Source organism: Coregonus lavaretus, assembly GCF_964263955.1.
Source record: "Coregonus lavaretus genome assembly, contig: HAP1_SCAFFOLD_2246, whole genome shotgun sequence".
In the NCBI taxonomy this organism is placed as follows: Eukaryota; Metazoa; Chordata; class Actinopteri; order Salmoniformes; family Salmonidae; genus Coregonus; species Coregonus lavaretus.
In genome coordinates this window covers 22526-44561 of record NW_028161630.1, presented here as the reverse complement: position 1 = coordinate 44561, position 22036 = coordinate 22526, and the positions used below count along the sequence as shown (strand labels likewise).

The 22036-nt window shown below is 43.4% G+C and overlaps 1 protein-coding gene across 2 annotated transcripts in view; it reads right to left on the bottom strand.

The window, feature by feature from the left end:
- The window catches only part of LOC311120308 (ralA-binding protein 1-like), a 44164-nt gene that overhangs the window by 4111 nt on the left and 18017 nt on the right, over positions 1–22036 (bottom strand). For both annotated transcript variants that reach the window (XR_014612145.1, XM_084194933.1), the window contains exons 8-9: positions 15960–16070; positions 10054–10175 (exon numbers count right to left, since the gene is read on the bottom strand). Coding sequence is in view for 1 of the 2 variants with exons in the window: in XM_084194933.1 (XP_084051059.1) it covers positions 10054–10175; positions 15960–16070 (233 nt within the window). In the remaining variant the exon portion in view is untranslated. The remainder of the gene's footprint in view (positions 1–10053; positions 10176–15959; positions 16071–22036) is intronic.

Below are 22036 nucleotides of genomic sequence, written 5' to 3'. Positions count from 1 at the left end.
TGCTGGTCCCATATTTCATGAGCTGAAATAAAAGATACCCAAAATGTTCCATACGCACAAATAGCTTATTTCTCTCAAATGTTGTCCAGAAATGTGTTTCCAGCCCTGTTAGTGAGCATTTACTACCCACTACTGGCCTTGTTTGTTGTGATTGGATGGCAAAGACACACCCACATCAAACCACACCCCCAAGACAACTCGTTTGCCTTCAGTCATGGCCGCTAGCATTTTCTGAATGAGCATTGCTGGAAATCAGGAATTGCACTTTCCCTTTAAGAGATCCAGCATGTAACCTGCAGGAGCGTGTTCAGTTCTGCCTGTTGGTTGCCACGGAGCCTTTGTAACTAGAAGTGTCCGCAATGTAAGTTGGGGCTTATATCATTCGGGGATGGTTTATACTGAGTAGTGGGCCCGTGTGACCTCAGTTGGTAGAGCACCGCGCATGCAACGGTTCGATTCCCACGGGCGACCAGTACAGGAATTTTTTTTAATGAAAAATGTATGAACTCACTACTCTTAAGTCGCTCTGGATAAGAGTGTCTGTTAAAATTACAAAAATGTAATTACATTGCTACTGATTGCAATTTTTTTCGTTACACTTGTAACCTATCGGTAATGCCGTTAGCGTGTAGCCTTGTTTACCTGTTTAGCTCAGGGATGCCATCTCCTAATTAACGGATTGCTAGACACTAACTGTTGCATGTTTGTAGCGATCATTAGCTACAACTTACTGTTAAGACTTAGAACAATAGATTGCACAATGGTTTTGCATCAGCAGGGGCTGAAAGGTCGCTGGTTCTAATCCCCGAGCCGACTAGGTGAAAAATCTGTCGATGTGCCCTTGAGCAAGGCACTTAACCCTAATTGCTCAAGTCATTCTGGATAAGAGCGTCTGCTAAATGACTAAAACGTAATGTCAGTGATTTTATTTGTTTTGATTGGTAAGATAGTCTTGCGGCCTTGCTATCTAAACTTGTAGTAATCATGGTTGAATTACCGACCGGGGTGGGGCCCATTGATCATCAGTTATCATATAAAAAAAACTGCAAACATTTGCCGCCACCCTATGGCAACATGTGTAGAATTGGAGGAAATTAACTTCAAAATATACTTTTTTTCTCTTCGCTGTCACGAGGGGGGGCGCTAAAATGTTTTGATCACAAGGTGGGGGGGGGGGGGGGTACGCAGACGCATGAGCCACTGCGGCCCCTCAGGATGAGTTCCATTTTTTTGTGACCCCCACACCCCAATCAAAGTTGCCCATCCCTGGTTTAGACCATTTTGACCTGAAAACCCACTGTCATCGTTATGTCCACACACTAAACTTCGTTTTAGCACAGGGGTCCAAGACGCAAAAGGTTTGTTTTGACCGTTTTCATAACTTCTTTACCCGGTCATGCAAAAAGACAGCCATGCTTACTGAGGTTGGTAATACCATTCGGGTACCGGGAGGCTGTGCCACTCAAGTAGAGCAGTGCATGCTGTGCACGAAGGCCAGAGATCATTTAATCATCAAACTGAAACAACCTAAAAAAAAAGCACTAAATCGCTCAGCACTAGTAGCCGTGCCCAGCAGGTAGGCTATATAACCAGATGAGTCCATCAGTAGGTAGGCTATATAACCAGATGAGTCCATCAGTAGGTAGGCTATATATAACCAGATGAGTCCATCAGTAGGTAGGCTATATAACCAGATGAGTCCATCAGTAGGTAGGCTATATAACCAGATGAGTCCATCAGTAGGTAGGCTATATAACCAGATGAGTCCATCAGTAGGTAGGCTATATAACCAGATGAGTCCATCAGTAGGTAGGCTATATAACCAGATGAGTCCATCAGTAGGTAGGCTATATAACCAGATGAGTCCATCAGTAGGTAGGCTATATAACCAGATGAGTCCATCAGTAGGTAGGCTATATAACCAGATGAGTCCATCAGTAGGTAGGCTATATAACCAGATGAGTCCATCAGTAGGTAGGCTATATAACCAGATGAGTCCATCAGCAGGTAGGCTATATAACCAGATGAGTCCATCAGTAGGTAGGCTATATAACCAGATGAGTCCATCAGTAGGTAGGCTATATAACCAGATGAGTCCATCAGTAGGTAGGCTATATATAACCAGATGAGTCCATCAGTAGGTAGGCTATATATAACCAGATGAGTCCATCAGTAGGTAGGCTATATAACCAGATGAGTCCATCAGTAGGTAGGCTATATAACCAGATGAGTCCATCAGTAAGTAGGCTATATAACCAGATGAGTCCATCAGCAGGTAGGCTATATAACCAGATGAGTCCATCAGTAGGTAGGCTATATAACCAGATGAGTCCATCAGTAGGTAGGCTATATAACCAGATGAGTCCATGAGTAGGTAGGCTATATAACCAGATGAGTCCATCAGCAGGTAGGCTATATAACCAGATGAGTCCATCAGTAGGTAGGCTATATAACCAGATGAGTCCATCAGTAGGTAGGCTATATAACCAGATGAGTCCATCAGTAGGTAGGCTATATAACCAGATGAGTCCATCAGTAGGTAGGCTATATAACCAGATGAGTCCATCAGTAGGTAGGCTATATAACCAGATGAGTCCATCAGTAGGTAGGCTATATAACCAGATGAGTCCATCAGTAGGTAGGCTATATACAGTGGGGAAAAAAGTATTTAGTCAGCCACCAATTGTGCAAGTTCTCCCACTTAAAAAGATGAGAGAGGCCTGTAATTTTCATCATAGTCAACTATGACAGACAAATTGAGGGAAAAAAATCCAGAAAATCACATTGTAGGACTTTTTATGAATTTATTTGCAAATTATGGTGGAAAATAAGTATTTGGTCGCCTACAAACAAGCAAGATTTCTGTCTCTCACAGACCTGTAACTTCTTCTTTAAGAGGCTCCTCTGTCCTCCACTCGTTACCTGTATTAATGGCACCTGTTTGAACTTGTTATCAGTATAAAAGACACCTGTCCACAACCTCAAACAGTCACACTCCAAACTCCACTATGGCCAAGACCAAAGAGCTGTCAAAGGACACCAGAAACAAAATTGTAGACCTGCACCAGGCTGGGAAGACTGAATCTGCAATAGGTAAGCAGCTTGGTTTGAAGAAATCAACTGTGGGAGCAATTATTAGGAAATGGAAGACATACAAGACCACTGATAATCTCCCTCGATCTGGGGCTCCACGCAAGATCTCACCCCGTGGGGTCAAAATGATCACAGAACCACACGGGGGGACCTAGTGAATGACCTGCAGAGAGCTGGGACCAAAGTAACAAAGCCTACCATCAGTAACACACTACGCCGCCAGGGACTCAAATCCTGCAGTGCCAGACGTGTCCCCCTGCTTAAGCCAGTACATGTCCAGGCCCGTCTGAAGTTTGCTAGAGTGCATTTGGATGATCCAGAAGAGGATTGGGAGAATGTCATATGGTCAGATGAAACCAAAATAGAACTTTTTGGTAAAAACTCAACTCGTCGTGTTTGGAGGACAAAGAATGCTGAGTTGCATCCAAAGAACACCATACCTACTGTGAAGCATGGGGGTGGAAACATCATGCTTTGGGGCTGTTTTTCTGCAAAGGGACCAGGACGACTGATCCGTGTAAAGCAGGGGTGTCAAACATCCGGCCCGCGGGCCAGATCAGGCCCGCAAACAGGTTTAATCCGGCCCGCAAGATGATTTTGGAAAAAAATAAAATACAAATGTAAAGCATAAAAATGCGCTGCAATTTTTCAATAAAATAAACTGCTGTTCCAATTGCGTCCACTGGATGGTGCAATAGCAATTGTGTTAAGCAAGCAAACTGTTTATACCGGGGCAGAGCAAGTAGGTCAAGCACGTGCAGCCAATGAGCTACTTTGTTTTGCCCGCGATATTTATTACGGCTTCTACTTTTAACATTATGTGCTTTGGCACCCTCATTGCCCCAATATGTCTCTGTCAAAAAAGAGAAAAGTGGACGCAGAGTGCAGAGTGTTCCAAGAAAAATGGTCATCCTATTTATTCACGGAATTGAATGGGAAAGCTGTATGTTTGGTGTGTTCAGAGCATGTTGCAGTGCTGAAAGAATATAACCTTCGTCGCCACTATGTGAGTCTTCATGCCGACAAATATGACAACTTTCAAGGACAGCGGAGATGAGAGAAGGTGAATGAACTGTTGGCGGGTCTGAAGAAACAGCAGTCTGTGTTTACTCACAGCCGAGACATCAGTGACGCTGCAGTGAAAGCTAGCTACCTCATTGCTAATGAAATCGCAGTGGCTTCAAAACCATTTAGTGAGGGTGAATTTGTAAAAACATGCATGATGAAGGCAGCGGAGATTGTGTGCCCTGAAAAGCGGCAGGCTTTTGCAAATATCAGCCTGACAAGAAACACAGTTGCAGACAGGATTTCCGATCTTTCAGTGGATTTGGACAGCCAGTTGAAGCAAAAAGTAAAGTCATTTATTGCGTTTTCGGTTGCAATTGATGAAAGCACGGACATTACAGATGTTGCACAACTGGCCATTTTCATCCGCGGAGTTGATGACACATTGACCGTCACCGAGGAGTTCGTGGAGTTGGTGCCGATGACAGATACAACGACAGCAGCTGATATTTTTACCGCACTCGTCGGCGCGCTGGACAGGGTCGGAGTGGACTGGTCCCGCGCTGTCAGCCTGGCTACAGATGGTGCGCCCTCAATGATCGGGAAAAAAGCAGGCGTTGTGACGAAGTTCAGAGAGAAAGTGCAATCTGCAAATGGAGGATGTGATTTTTTGACTTTTCACTGTATTTTGCACCAGGAGGCTTTGTGTTGCAAGTCATTAAAGATGGATAACGTCATGAAGGTGGTCATCCAAACTGTTAATTTCATCCGATCCAGAAGCCTGAATCACCGTCAGTTTGACAGCCTTCTCAGAGAGAAAGACCACATCTATGGCCTGCCATACCACACTGAGGTAAGATGGTTAAGCTGAGGTGCTGAGGCGTTTCTTTGATTTACGAGAAGAAATTGAACAGTTCATGGAAGAAAAGGGCAAACCAGTGTTAGAATTTCATTCCGCAGAATGGATACAGGACCTTGCATTTATGGTGGATGTTACAGAGCACCTGAATAACTTGAACAAACAGCTGCAAGGGCGCAACAAAGTTGTCACGCAGTATTATGACAGCATACGTTCTTTCAAGTTGAAGCTGTCATTGTGGGAGACGCAACTTGCCGGTGGTGATGCAGCTCACTTCCCCTGTCTGAAAAATGTGTGCGCGACCCAACATGTGGCAGACATGAAGCGGTTCAAAGAAAATAACGGGACTGTTACGGGAGTTTGAGCAACGCTTTCAGATTTATGTTTATATGTTTTTATGTTGATGTGCTATTGTTTTTAATTGATTTTATTTTATTTGTATATTTAACCTATTCTTGACTCTGTGGTTCTTGCACTTGTTTGGGGAACAGGATTTCATTATTTTTATCTACATTTCTGCCTGAGAAATGACACCCTGATATAGTTCTGTGATCTGTGAAACAGTTCTGTTAATCACTGAGGCATTGTGTGTTTGTGTGTTCTTTGTCCTCAGAACTTTCAAATAACTTGAGGTGTTTTATGATTAATAGTGATGTTGTGCTTTTGGACACTGTCCTCAGGCTCCAGCTTTATGTTTATATGTTTTTATGTTGATGTGCTATTGTTTTTAATTGATTTTATTTTATTTGAATATTTAACCTATTCTTGACTCTGTGGTTCTTGCACTTGTTTGGGGAACAGGATTTCATTATTTTTATCTACATTTCTGCCTGAGAAATGACACCCTGATATAGTTCTGTGATCTGTGAAACAGTTCTGTTAATCACTGAGGCATTGTGTGTTTGTGTGTTCTTTTTCTTTAGAATTTTCAAATAAACTTGACGTGTTTTATGATTAATAGTGATGTTGTGCTTGTACTATTTTGGACACACTGTCCTCAGGCTCCAGCTTTATGTTGTATGTTGATCGTATTAAAACAAAGAAAACTATCTGAAGTTGTTGTTTTTAAGTTATATATACCATGATTTTTCCGGTCCGGCCCACTTGGGAATAGATTTTCCTCCATGTGGCCCCTGAGCTAAAATGAGTTTGACACCCCTGGTGTAAAGGAAAGAATGAATGGGGCCATGTATCGTGAGATTTTGAGTGAAAACCTCCTTCCATCAGCAAGGGCATTGAAGATGAAACGTGGCTGGGTCTTTCAGCATGACAATGATCCCAAACACACCGCCCGGGCAACGAAGGAGTGGCTTCGTAAGAAGCATTTCAAGGTCCTGGAGTGGCCTAGCCAGTCTCCAGATCTCAACCCCATAAAAAATATTTGGAGGAGTTGAAAGTCCGTGTTGCCCAGCGACAGCCCCAAAACATCACTGCTCTAGAGGAGATCTGCATGGAGGAATGGGCCAAATACCAGCAACAGTGTGTGAAAACCTTGTGAAGACTTATAGAAAACGTTTGACCTGTGTCATTGCCAACAAAGGGTATATAACAAAGTATTGAGAAACTTTTGTTATTGACCAAATACTTATTTTCCACCATAATTTGCAAATAAATTCATTAAAAATCCTACAATGTGATTTTCTGGATTTTTTTCTCTCATTTTGTCTGTCATAGTTGACGTGTACCTATGATCAAAATTACAGGCCTCTCTCGTCTTTTTAAGTGGGAGAACTTGCACAATTGGTGGCTGACTAAATACTTTTTTTCCCCACTGTATAACCAGATGAGTCCATCAGTAGGTAGGCTATATAACCAGATGAGTCCATCAGTAGGTAGGCTATATAACCAGATGAGTCCATCAGTAGGTAGGCTATATAACCAGATGAGTCCATCAGTAGGTAGGCTATATAACCAGATGAGTCCATCAGTAGGTAGGCTATATAACCAGATGAGTCCATCAGTAGGTAGGCTATATATAACCAGATGAGTCCATCAGCAGGTAGGCTATATAACCAGATGAGTCCATCAGTAGGTAGGCTATATAACCAGATGAGTCCATCAGCAGGTAGGCTATATATAACCAGATGAGAGTTGTCTCTCTGCCGGTAGCTTAGGCTACTTTTATTCCGGTAAAACATCACTTTCAACAGGGCATTGTTATAAAAATAACCTAGCAAATTACATTGGTTGTCACTCAACTAATAAAGCCTAATATTGCGCAAGCCATTTTACAACCATTTGAATGCTGAAGGTGACAACGCAGCCTGGTCAGCGCGCGAAAAGTTTGACTAGGCTACTGATATTGCCTGGGGTTGATAGGTATGCAAAATGACTTGTTGATCAATGACTGTCAACACAGTTACATGCTTAGTTCAACACTGAAGGAGAGGCCGCATCAGTTGTCACAAAAAGATGAGAGGTATTTTCAGGAAGTAGAAAGTCAGTTGTCACAAAAAGATGAGAGGTATTTTCAGGAAGTAGAAAGTAATATAAGAGATAACTATTATTTGTGGACCGGTGATTCGTATAGTTTAGATAGATTTTCTGACCAATGCATGCTACATTTGGATCAGTTTGGGGTCCAGCTCGTATCTTAAACATTTGAACCGGGTGAATCGTTACATCCCTATGAAATACATCTATACCCTAAATGTAGGCTAATTTTGCTGGGGGGGGGGGGGGCAATGAGGAGATTCGGGATCTTTCCCCCCACGCGTTTCCATGGCGTTTCAATTGTTTTGGTCGAGTTCAATTGACCTCTTTACCGCAACCATCTGCATTTACCTCATCGAAACCCTCCCCAAATACTCTGAATGCATAAAATGCTACAAATATACATTGTAACTTGTCTCTCCAAATATACATTGTAACTTGTTTTCTGGATCAAAATGGGGCTTAGATGGTGGGCGTGACGGGTGCGTGGTAGTGGGCGTGGCCAAAGGCGGGGTCTCGGACCAACATTATTTACTCTTCTTGGCTGCAGAGAACTTTGCTGTTTTAAAAGCTACATCCCTGCAGTTCTACACATTTAGCCATGGCTTATGTTGTGTTCTTCTGCTATCTGAGTGACTCAAACATTATAACCAAATCAATGGGGGACCCCATGCCATGACATTATTTCAATTCTGTAGTTTTTATTTGGGTGATTGTTAGTTCTCAGAGATTATCTTTATATACATTTACCCTACATGACCAAAAGTATGTGGACACCTGCTCGTCGAACATCTCATTCCAAAATCATGGGCATTAATATGGAGTTGGTCCCCCCTTTGCTGCTATAACAGCCTCCACTCTTCTGGGAAGGCTTTCCACTAGATGTTGGAACATTGCTGCAGGGACTTGCTTCCATTCAGCCACAAGAGCATTAGTGAGGTCGGGCACTGATGTTGGGCGATTAGGTCAGGCTCGCAGTCGGTGTTCCAATTCATCACAAAGATGGGGTTGAGGTCAGGGCTCTGTGCAGGCCAATCAAGTTCTTCCATACCGATCTCAACAAACCATTTCTGTATGGACCTCGCTTTGTGCACGGGGGCATTGTCATGCTGAAACAGGAAAGGGCCTTCCCCAAACTGTTGCCACAAAGTTGGAATCACAGAATCATCTAGAATTTAATTGTATGCTGTAGCGTTAAGATTTCCCTTCACTGGAACTAAGGGGCCTAGACCGAACCATGAAAAACAGCCCCAGACCATTATTCCTCCTCCACCAAACTTTACAGTTGGCACTATGCATTGGGGCAGGTAGCGTTCTCCTGGCATCCGCCAGACCCAGATTCGTCCGTCGGACTGCCAGATGGCGAAGCGTGATTCATCATGCCAGAGAACGCGTTTCCACTGCTCCAGAGTCCAATGGCGGCGAGCTTTACACCACTCCAGCCGACGCTTGGCATTGTGCATGGTGACCTTAGGCTTGTGTGCAGCTGCTCGGCCATGGAAACCCATTTCATGAAGCTCCCGACGAACAGTTCTTGCATATATTATCATTATTATTTATCTATGTCCATTATCTTTCCTACATATTTTATATCTGGTTTTAGTCGTTAAGTTCACAATGCAAACGAAAAGAAATACAACTTTGGCTGCTAAATTAAAATACGGGAAACACTGCGATGTAAAATAAGATTGTGGTGGTGGTGATAGAAAAAGGTCTGGACTGAGTTGCATCTGTACTGTTGTTGCTGAACAGTCTGTAGCAAGTCAGAACCAGGTTAAGGAGAATACCTCGTCAGTCGTACAACTGAATGCATTCAACTGAAATGTGTCTTCCACATTTAACCCAACCCATGCAATGTAGGCCTGCACTGAACACCACCTATAGGCTGCTGTAGGCTATATCATAGACATCAAAAGCTATTTCCATGTGTAAATGTTATGGGATTCGCTCCGTTGGTTTTGTTGGTAGGCCTACATTATGCTCAGATAGTAGCCTATAGTCTATTGGCTAATGTATAAAACTGTGAGGGTACAGCCTATTGGCTAATGTCTAAAACTGTCAGGATACAGCCTATTGGCTAATGTCTAAAACTGTCAGGATACAGCCTATTGGCTAATGTCTAAAACTGTAAGGGTACAGCCTATTGGCTAATGTCTAAAACTGTAAGGATACAGCCTATTGGCTAATGTCTAAAACTGTAAAGGTACAGCCTATTGGCTAATGTCTAAAACTGTAAGGATATTGGCTAATGTCTAAAACTGTCAGGATACAGCCTATTGGCTAATGTCTAAAACTGTAAGGGTACAGCCTATTGGCTAATGTCTAAAACTGTAAGGGTACAGCCTATTGGCTAATGTCTAAAACTGTAAGGGTACAGCCTATTGGCTAATGTCTAAAACTGTAAGGGTACAGCCTATTGGCTAATGTCTAAAACTGTCAGGGTACAGCCTATTGGCTAATGTCTAAAACTGTAAGGGTACAGCCTATTGGCTAATGTCTAAAACTGTAAGGGTACAGCCTCAGTGTTCACTGTAAACACGTGCTGGAAGTTGAACAAAATTCTCACAACGATCAAGTTTTCGCTCACAATTTGCTCAGTGCCCCCCCTAAAATTAGAGGGAACATTGTTCACAACGCATAGTACTGTCTGCTAGAGTTCTGACCTCTGTATGTCAGCGATCTCGGCCCTCAGCCTCTCGATCTCCTCCTTCTCTGTAGCTATCTGTCTCCTCAACACCTGCTCCAGAGATATCAGCTCCTCCTGCTCCGTCAGGATCTCATTCTCCTGGAGAAGGAGATAGAAAAAGCACTGTTCAGCATACAGTTGAAGTCGGAAGTTTACATACACCTTAGCCAAATACATTTAAACTCAGTTTTTCACAATTCCTGACATTTAATCCTAGTAAAAATTCCCTGTTTTAGGTAAGTTAGGATCACCACTTTATTTTAAGAATGTGAAATGTAGAGAGAATGATTTATTTCAGCTTTTATTTATTTCATCACATTCCCAGTGGGTCAGAAGTTTACATACACTCAATTAGAATTTGGTAGCATTGACTTTAATTTGTTTAACTTGGGTCAAACGTGTCGGGTAGCCTTCCACAAGCTTCCCACAATAAGTTGGGTGAATTTTGGCCCATTCCTTATGACAGAGCTGGTGTAACTGAGTCAGGTTTGTAGGCCTCATTGCTCACACAAGCCTTTTCAGTTCTGCCCACAAATTTTCTATAGGATTGAGGTCAGGGCTTTGTGATGGCCACTCCAATACCTTGACTATGTTGCTTCAATATATCCACATAATTTTCCTTCCTCATGATGCCATCTATTTTGTGAAGTGCACCAGTCCCTAATGCAGCAAAGCACCCCCACAGCATGATGCTGCCACCCCCGTGCTTCACGGTTGGGATGGTGTTCTTCGGTTTGCAAGCCTTCCCGTTTTTCCTCCAAACATAACGATGGTCATTATGGCCAAACAGTTCTATTTTTGTTTCATCAGACCAGAGGACATTTCTCCAAAAAGTACGATCTTTGTCCCCATGTGCAGTTGCAAACCATGGTCTGGCTTTTTTATGGCGGTTTTGGAGCAGTAGCTTCTTCCTTGCTGAGCGGCCTTTCAGGTTATGTCGATATAGAACTCGTTTTACTGTGGATATAGATACTTTTGTACCGGTTTCCTCCAGCATCTTCACAAGGTGCAATGGGTCCGCGGTCAAACGACCACCCCTCATCACTGTCAAACGCTCCCTAAAACACTTCAGTGAGCAGGCCTTTCTAATTGACCTGGCCCGGGTATCCTGGATGGATATTGACCTCATTCCGTCAGTAGAGGATGCCTGGTTGTTCTTTAAAAGTGCTTTCCTCTCCATCTTAAATAAGCATGCCCCATTCAAAAAATTCAGAACTAAGAACAGATATAGCCCCTGGTTCACCCCAGACTTGACTGCCCTTGACCAGCACAAAAACATCCTGTGGCGTACTGCATTAGCATCGAACAGCCCCCGCGATATGCAACTTTTCAGGGAAGTCAGGAACCAATATACACAATCAGTTAGGAAAGCAAAGGCTAACTTTTTCAAACAGAAATGTGCACCCTGTAGCACTAACTCCAAAAGGTTTTGGGACACTGTAAAGTCCATGGAGAATAAGAGCACCTCCTCCCAGCTGCCCACTGCACTGAGGCTAGGAAACACTGTCACTACCAATAAATCTACGATAATCGAAAATTTCAACAAGCATTTTGCTACGGCTGGCCATGCTTTCCACCTGGCTACCACTACCCCGTCCACCAGCTCTGCACCCTCCGCTGCAACTTGCCCATGCCCCAAATTCAGAAAGCTGATGTTCTGAAAGAGCTGCAAAATCTGGACCCCTACAAATCAGCTGGGCTAGACAATCTGGACCCTTTCTTTCTAAAACTAGCCGCAGAAATTGTCGCAACCCCTATTACCAGCCTGTTCAACCTCTCTTTCGTATCGTCTGAGATCCCCAGAGATTGGAAAGCTGCCGCGGTCATCCCCCTCTTCAAAGGAGGTGACACTCTAGAGCCAAACTGTTACAGACCTATATCCATCCTACCCTGCCTTTCGAAAGTATTTGAAAGCCAAGTTAACAAACAGATCACCGACCCTTTCGAATACAACCGTACCTTCTCCGCTATGCAATCCGGTTTCCAAGCTGGTAATGGGTGTACCTCAGCCACGCTCAAGGTACTAAACAATATTATAACCGCGATCGATAATAGACAGTACTGTGCAGCCGTCTTCATCGACCTGGCCAAGGCTTTCGACTCTGTCAACCACCACATTCTTATTGGCAGACTAAATAGCCTTGGTTTCTCAAATGACTGCCTCGCCTGGTTCACCAACTACTTCTCAGATAGAGTTCAATGTGTCAAATCGGAGGGCCTGTTGTCTGAACCTCTGGCAGTCTCTATGGGGGTGCCACAGGGTTCAATTCTCGGGCCGACTCTATTCTCTGTGTATATCAACGATGTCGCTCTTGCTGCTGGTGACTCTCAGATCCACCTCTATGCAGACGACACCATTTTGTATACATCTGGCCCTTCATTGGACACTGTGTTAACAAACCTCCAAACGAGCTTCAATGCCATACAACACTCCTTCCGCGGTCTCCAACTGCTCTTAAACACTAGTAAAACTAAATGCATGCTCTTCAATCGAACGCTGCTTGCAGCCGCCTGCCCGACTAGAATCACTACTCTCGGCTGGTCTGACTTAGAATATGTGGACAACTACAAATACCTAGGTGTCTGGTTAGACCGTAAACTCTCCTTCCAGACTCACATTAAGCATCTCCTATCCAAAGTTAAATCTAGAATCAGCTTCCTATTTCGCAACAAAGCCTCCTTCACTCATGCTGCTAAACATGCCCTCGTAAAACTGACTATCCTACCAATCCTTGACTTCGTCGATGTCATTTACAAAATAGCTTCCAACACTCTACTCAGCAAATTGGATGTAGTCTATCACAGTGCCATCCGTTTTGTCACCAAAACCCCATATACTACCCACCATTGTGACCAGTACGCTCTCGTTGGCTGGCCCTCACTAAATATTTGTCACCAAACCCACTGGCTCCAGGTCATCTATAAATCCCTTCTAGGCAAATCCCTGCCTTATCTTAGCTCATTGGTCACCATAGCAACACCCACTCGTAGTATGCGTTCCAGCAAGTATATCTCACTGGTCATCCCCAAAGCCAACACCTCCTTTGGCCGCCATTCCTTCCAGTTCTCTGCTGCCAATGACTGGAACGAACTGCAAAAATCTCTGAAGCTGGAGACTCTTATCTCCCTCACTAACTTTAAGCATCAGTTGTCAGAGCAGCTTACTGATCACTGCACCTGTACACAGCCCATCTGTAATTAGCCCACCCAACTACCTCATCCCCATATTGTTATTTATTTTGCTCATTTGCACCCCATCATCTTCCGCACATCTATCACTCCAGTATTAATACTAAATTATAATAGTAATTATTTTGCACTATGTCCTATTTATTGCCTCACCTCCATAACTTACTACATTTGCACACACTGTATATAGATTTTCTATTGTGTTATTGACTGTACGTTTTGTTTATTCCATATGTAACTCTGTGTTGTTGTTTTTATCGCACTGCTTTGCTTTATCTTGGCCAGGTCGCAGTTGGAAATGAGAACTTGTTCTCAACTGGCTTCTTACCTGGTTAAATAAAGGTTAAATAAATAAAAAAATAAAAAAATAGGTCCTTTGCTGTTGTTCTGGGATTGATTTGCACTTTTTCGCACCAAAGTACGTTAATCTCTAGGAGAGAGAACGCGTCTCCTTCCTGAGCGGTTTGACGGCTGTGCGGTCCCATGGTGTTTATACTTGCGTACTATTGTTTGTACAGATGAACGTGGTACCTTCAGGCGTTTGGAAATTGCTCCCAAGGATGAACCAGACTTGTGGAGGTCTACAACTTTTTTTCTGAGGTCTTGGTTGATTTCTTTAGATTTTCCCATGATGTCAAGCAAAGAGACACTGAGTTTGAAGGTAGGCCTTGAAATACATCCACAGGTACACCTCCAATTGACTCAAATGATGTCAATTAGCCTATCAGAAGCTTCTAAAAGCCATGACATCATTTTCTGGAATTTTCCAAGCTGTTTAAAGGCACAGTCAACTTAGTGTATGTAAACTTCTGACCCACTGGAATTGTGATACAGTGAATTATAAGTGAAATAATCTGTCTGTAAACAATTGTTGGAAAAGTTACTTGTGTCATGCACAAAGTAGATGTCCTAACCGACTTGCCAAAACGATCGTTTGTTAACAAGACATTTGTGGAGTGGTTGAAAAACAAGTTTTAATGACTCCAACCTAAGTGTATGTACAGTGGGGAAAAAAAATTATTTAGTCAGCCACCAATTGTGCAAGTTCTCGCACTTAAAAAGATGAGAGAGGCCTGTAATTTTCATCATAGGTACACGTCAACTATGACAGACAAATTGAGAAAATAAATCCTGAAAATCACATTGTAGGATTTTTTATTAATTTATTTGCAAATTATGGTGGAAAATAAGTATTTGGTCACCTACAAACAAGCAAGATTTCTGGCTCTCACAGACCTGTAACTTCTTCTTTAAGAGGCTCCTCTGTCCTCCACTCGTTACCTTTATTAATGACACCTGTTTGAACTTGTTATCAGTATAAAAGACACCTGTCCACAACCTCAAACAGTCACACTCCAAACTCCACTATGGCCAAGACCAAAGAGCTGTCAAAGGACACCAGAAACAAAATTGTAGACCTGCACCAGGCTGGGAAGACTGAATCTGCAATATGTAAGCAGCTTGGTTTGAAGAAATCAACTGTGGGAGCAATTATTAGGAAATGGAAGACATACAAGACCACTGATAATCTCCCTCGATCTGGGGCTCCACGCAAGATCTCACCCCGTGGGGTCAAAATGATCACAAGAACGGTGAGCAAAAATCCCACAACCACACCTAGTGAATGACCTGCAGAGAGCTGGGACCAAAGTAACAAAGCCTACCATCAGTAACACACTACGCCGCCAGGGACTCAAATCCTGCAGTGCCAGACGTGTCCCCCTACTTAAGCCAGTACATGTCCAGGCCCATCTGAAGTTTGCTTGAGTGCATTTGGATGATCCAGAAGAGGATTGGGAGAATGTCATATGGTCAGATGAAACCAAAATATAACTTTTTGGTAAAAACTCAACTCGTCGTGTTTGGAGGACAAAGCATGCTGAGTTGCATCCAAAGAACACCATACCTACTGTGAAGCATGGGGGTGGAAACATCATGCTTTGGGGCTGTTTTTCTGCAAAGGGACCAGGACGACTGATCCGTGTAAAGGAAAGAATGAATGGGGCCATGTATCGTGAGATTTTGAGTGAAAACCTCCTTCCATCAGCAAGGGCATTGAAGATAGAACGTGGCTGTATCTTTCAGCATGACAATGATCCCAAACACACCGCCCGGGCAACGAAGGAGTGGCTTCGTAAGAAGCATTTCAAGGTCCTGGAGTGGCCTAGCCAGTCTCCAGATCTCAACCCCATAGAAAATCTTTGGAGGGAGTTGAAAGTCCGTGTTGCCCAGCGACAGCCCCAAAACATCACTGCTCTAGAGGAGATCTGCATGGAGGAATGGGCCAAAATACCAGCAACAGTGTGTGAAAACCTTGTGAAGACTTAAAGAAAACGTTTGACCTATGTCATTGGCAACAAAGGGTATATAACAAAGTATTGAGAAACTTTTGTTATTGACCAAATACTTATTTTCCACCATAATTAGCAAATAAATTCATAAAAAATCCTACAATGTGATTTTCTGGATTTTTTTTCCTCATTTTGTCTGTCATAGTTGACGTGTACCTATGATGAAAATTACAGGCCTCTCTCATCTTTTTAAGTGGGAGAACTTGCACAATTGGTGGCTGACTAAATACTTTTTTTCCCCACTGTAAACTTCCGACTTCAACTGTACATCAGCAGATCACTTACACTCCATCATGTTCATGTGTTACCTGTGTGTGTGTGTGTGTGTGTGTGTGTGTGTTACCTGTGCCAGCAGTATGTTGACCACCTCTTCTTCGTTCTCAGTCATCTCTTCTTTTGACACGTCTTCTTTAGAGAGACTGGCTATCTCCTGGGCTATCTTAGTCTCACACTCCTAGAGACACACACAGGTTAGAGAGACTGGCTATCTCCTGGGCTATCTTAGTCTCACACTCCTAGAGGCACACACACACACACAGGTTAGAGAGACTGGCTATCTTAGTCTCACACTCCTAGAGACACACACACACACACACACACAGGTTAGAGAGACTGGCTATCTCCTGGGCTATCTTAGTCTCACACTCCTAGAGACACACACACACACACAGGTTAGAGAGACTGGCTATCTTAGTCTCACACTCCTAGAGACACACACACACACACACACAGGTTAGAGAGACTGGCTATCTCCTGGGCTATCTTAGTCTCACACTCCTAGAGACACACACACACACACAGGTTAGAGAGACTGGCTATCTCCTGGGCTATCTTAGTCTCACACTCCTAGAGGCACACACACACACACAGGTTAGAGAGACTGGCTATCTTAGTCTCACACTCCTAGAGACACACACACACACACACACAGGTTAGAGAGACTGGCTATCTCCTGGGCTATCTTAGTCTCACACTCCTAGAGACACACACACACACACACACAGGTTAGAGAGACTGGCTATCTCCTGGGCTATCTTAGTCTCACACTCCTAGAGACACACACACACACACAGGTTAGAGAGACTGGCTATCTCCTGGGCTATCTTAGTCTCACACTCCTAGAGGCACACACACACACACACAGGTTAGAGAGACTGGCTATCTCCTGGGCTATCTTAGTCTCACACTCCTAGAGACAGGCACACACACACACACACACAGGTTAGAGAGAGAGGCTCTCACACTCCTAGAGGTACACACTAGGGCTGGCACAACTACTGTATAACCGTGTAACTGACGGTTATGGATTAAATAAATGAAATAACCGTCATTTTTGGAACGAACAGCTAACTGAAGACGGGACGGCCGGGAATTCGCGCGGTTTGAGTTTCTGCTCTATAACACGGACTCTTAAGGGGGATGAAACTGTGTTGCTTCTTGCTGAAACGAGCAGGGTGTTTTAGCAAACAAGTCTTTGGTTGCCTAGGCAATGACCTCCACAATGCAGCAGCGGCAGCACATATAGAAATAGAATGAATAGAACAGGCTTGGAATCTCTAGCCCTAGCAATTTGACTGGGTAAACTCATGGCTACACTACAATGACTGTATATACGAAGGTACACTCGCAAGGATAACACAGGAAACATGACTCCCGAGGGTCTTGGGAGTGAAATTCTATTGTCAAGTTCGGGACAGGATGGGATCAACTGTCCACAGGAACTGGCAGTACAGGAATTATTTTTTTTTAAACAGTTATTTCTGTGTTATAAGCCGTTTTAGAAGGACATATCGTTTTTTTTAAATGTTGGTCAGGGAGAAATCCTAACCAGTCTAAATGGAATGAATGGCATTAGAGATATAGTCCTGGTTTTACTTATGCAGGACAATGAAAGTATTATTAAGAATTATTGGCAAGCTAAACTATTGTCATATAATTATAAATACAGTTATATGGGTTTTATACACATTTTCTGTATAAATAGCCTCTAAAATATATATAAAACTAGGGTTTTCTACAATTACCGTATAACCAACGGTTATGGATAAAGACCGTCATGAAAATAAAATAACGTCGTAACCATTTCAAAAATATATATAGCTGACTGAATACGGGACGGCCGGGCATTCTGTGAACAGACTATAAATGACAAAAATAATACAATATCAGCATTTACAACTGATTTCAACCAGTGTATGGCTGTGGATTGACTGCATTGTTTGAATGGAATGTTGGCAGCTAATTTGAAACATTTATGAAATAATTCCTCTAAAAGAAAACTGGCTGGCTAGCTAACAAACATAGTGCAGATAAATTCTTCAAATGCATTATTTTACACAATATCTTATCACAGCACTGGCAAACCATGACCAACTCTGACTAAAATCGCTGACCTTTAAATCAAATCAAACCTTATTTGTCACATGCTTTGTAAACAACAAGTGTAGAGTAACAGTGAAATGCTTATTTACGGGTCTTTTTCGAACAATGCAGAGTTCAAGATAAAGAATTAAAAAAATATATATAAATAAGGGACACAGTGAATAACAACAAAGAGTAAAAATAACATGGCTATATACACGGGGTACCAGTACTGAGTCGATGTGCGGGGGTAAAGAGGTAATTGAGGTAGCTATGCACATATAGGTAGGGGTAAAGTGACTAGACAACAGGATAGATAATAGACAGTAGCAGCAGTATACTGTAGGTAGGGGTAAAGTGACTAGACAACAGGATAGATAATAGACAGTAGCAGCAGTATACTGTAGGTAGGGGTAAAGGGACTAGACAACAGGATAGATAATAGACAGTAGCAGCAGTATACTGTAGGTAGGGGTAAAGTGACTAGACAACAGGATAGATAATAGACAGTAGCAGCAGTATACTGTAGGTAGGTGCAGAGTGACTAGACAACAGGATAGATAATAGACAGTAGCAGCAGTATACTGTAGGTAGGGGTAAAGTGACTAGACAACAGGATAGATAATAGACAGTAGCAGCAGTATACTGTAGGTAGGGGTAAAGTGACTAGACAACAGGATAGATAATAGACAGTAGCAGCAGTATACTGTAGGTAGGGGTAAAGTGACTAGACAACAGGATAGATAATAGACAGTAGCAGCAGTATACTGTAGGTAGGGGTAAAGTGACTAGACAACAGGATAGATAATAGACAGTAGCAGCAGTATACTGTAGGTAGGGGTAAAGTGACTAGACAACAGGATAGATAATAGACAGTAGCAGCAGTATACTGTAGGTAGGGGTAAAGTGACTAGGCAACAGGATAGATAATAGACAGTAGCAGCAGTATACTGTAGGTAGAGGTAAAGTGACTAGACAACAGGATAGATAATAGACAGTAGCAGCAGTATACTGTAGGTAGGGGTAAAGTGACTAGACAACAGGATAGATAATAGACAGTAGCAGCAGTATACTGTAGGTAGGGGTAAAGTGACTAGACAACAGGATAGATAATAGACAGTAGCAGCAGTATACTGTAGGTAGGGGTAAAGTGACTAGACAACAGGATAGATAATAGACAGTAGCAGCAGTATACTGTAGGTAGGGGTAAAGTGACTAGACAACAGGATAGATAATAGACAGTAGCAGCAGTATACTGTAGGTAGGGGTAAAGGGACTAGACAACAGGATAGATAATAGACAGTAGCAGCAGTATACTGTAGGTAGGGGTAAAGTGACTAGGCAACAGGATAGATAATAGACAGTAGCAGCAGTATACTGTAGGTAGGGGTAAAGTGACTAGACAACAGGATAGATAATAGACAGTAGCAGCAGTATACTGTAGGTAGGGGTAAAGTGACTAGACAACAGGATAGATAATAGACAGTAGCAGCAGTATACTGTAGGTAGGGGTAAAGTGACTAGACAACAGGATAGATAATAGACAGTAGCAGCAGTATACTGTAGGTAGGGGTAAAGGGACTAGACAACAGGATAGATAATAGACAGTAGCAGCAGTATACTGTAAGTAGGGGTAAAGTGACTAGACAACAGGATAGATAATAGACAGTAGCAGCAGTATACTGTAGGTAGGGGTAAAGTGACCAGACAACAGGATAGATAATAGACAGTAGCAGCAGTATACTGTAGGGAGGGGTAAAGTGACTAGACAACAGGATAGATAATAGACAGTAGCAGCAGTATACTGTAGGTAGGGGTAAAGGGACTAGACAACAGGATAGATAATAGACAGTAGCAGCAGTATACTGTAGGTAGGGGTAAAGTGACTAGGCAACAGGATAGATAATAGACAGTAGCAGCAGTATACTGTAGGTAGGGGTAAAGTGACTAGACAACAGGATAGATAATAGACAGTAGCAGCAGTATACTGTAGGTAGGGGTAAAGTGACTAGACAACAGGATAGATAATAGACAGTAGCAGCAGTATACTGTAGGTAGGGGTAAAGTGACTAGACAACAGGATAGATAATAGACAGTAGCAGCAGTATACTGTAGGTAGGGGTAAAGTGACTAGACAACAGGATAGATAATAGACAGTAGCAGCAGTATACTGTAGGTAGGGGTATGTGTGTGTTGTGGTATCAGTGTAAGCTCGTGTGAGTGTGTGGGTAGAGTCCAGTGTGTGGGTAGAGTCCAGGATGGAAGGGAGCTCAGCCCCAGTGATGTACTGGGCCGTACGCACCACCCTCTGTAGCGCCTTGCAGTTGCCGTACCAAGTGGTGATGCAGCAAGTCAAGATGCTCTCAATGGTGCAGATGTTGAACATTTCGAGGATCTGAGGGCTCATGCCAAATCTTTTCAGCCTCCTGAGGGGGAAGAGATGCTGTCGTGCTCTCTTCACGACTGTGCGGGTGTGTGTGGACCATGTTAATTCCTTAGTGATGTGGACACCGAGGAACATGAAGCTCTCGACCCGCTCCACTACGGCCCCGTCGATGTGGATGGGGCCGTGCTCGCCCCTCTGTCTTCTGCAGTCCACGTTGAGGGAGAGGTTGTTGTCCTGGCACCACACTGCCAGGTCTCTGACCTCCTCCCTATAGGCTGCGTCATCGTCGTTGGTGATCAGTCCTACCACCGTCGTGTCATCAGCAAACTTGATGGTGTTGGAGTCGTGCGCGGCCACGCGTTCATGGGTGAACAGGAAGTACAGGAGGGGACTAAGCACGCACCCCTGAGGGGCCCCCATGTTGAGGATCAGCGTGGCGGATGTGTTGTTGCCTACCCTTACCACCTGGGGGCGGCACGTCAGGAAGTCCAGGATCCAGTTGTAGGGGAAGTTGTTCAGTCCTAGGGTCCTTGAGCTTGGTGATGAGCTTGGAGGGCACTATGGTGTTGAACGCTGAGCTGTAGTCAATGAACCGCATTCTTCCATAGGTGTTCCTCTTGTCCAGGTGGGTGAGGGCAGTGTGGAGTGCGATATGGAGAGGTATGCGAATTGGTCTGGGTCCAGGGTGTCTGGGATGAAAACGTTGAGGAGCCATGACCAGCCTTTCACGGCTATACATGCGAGTGCTACAGGGCAAAGGTAATTTAGGCAGGTTACCATGGCGTTCTTGGGCACAGGAACTATGGGGGGTTCTGCATGAAGGAAGTTGGTATAATAGACCGGGCCAGGGATAGGTTGAAAACGTTAGTGAAGACTCTTGACAGCTGGTCAGCGCATGTTATTGAAGTGTGGGTTTTATGTAAAGCCGTTGATTATGATGTTATATGTCCATGGAAAATTATGCAGTTATGGTAGAAATGTGTTTTGGGGTTATCATGAGGGAACATTCCTAGAGGAAGGGAGTTCCTTAGGTGCTCAGTTGGCCTTTGCCTGGGAGGAGAGCAGGCTGGGTAGGCAACAGGTTGGCTAGAGTAGAGCCATACCCGAGTTTGGTTATAGGCAAAGAGTTGATGCCTGAATAGTTTATCCTGAGAATATCTTTATGTCAACGTCCTCTGTTATTTTTCTGGACAGATAATCTGAAGTCATCACGGGAGGCCGCAGTGGCTCGTGGATCTGCATACACACATCCATATCCACACATACAGTCTGCCCTAAACTAAAAGTTTGAAAGTTAATATCCTGCAATTCTACACATTTTCCATGGGGAATAGAGAAAGTTTTTGCAGTTTTATAACTAATTTCATGCAATTCTACTCATTTTGCCATGGGGTGGAGAGAAATTTTTGCAGTTTTTTTTGTTGCACTCAAAAAGTATAAAAAAGAAAGGAGGATCATGAAAATCGAAGCCAGTGTGTCTTATTTGCAATGAAAACGTCGCTGTTTGCAAATAACTCAATCTCAGACGTCATTATGAATCTAAGCATGGAACTTTCAAAGTGTTCATCCCTCCCCAGACAGAGGCCCGACCCAGAAACACACAGCTTTTTTTGGGCTGACATATTCTGTCACTTAAAAACGGGTTAAATCTCCAGTTACAAGGAAGAGGGAAA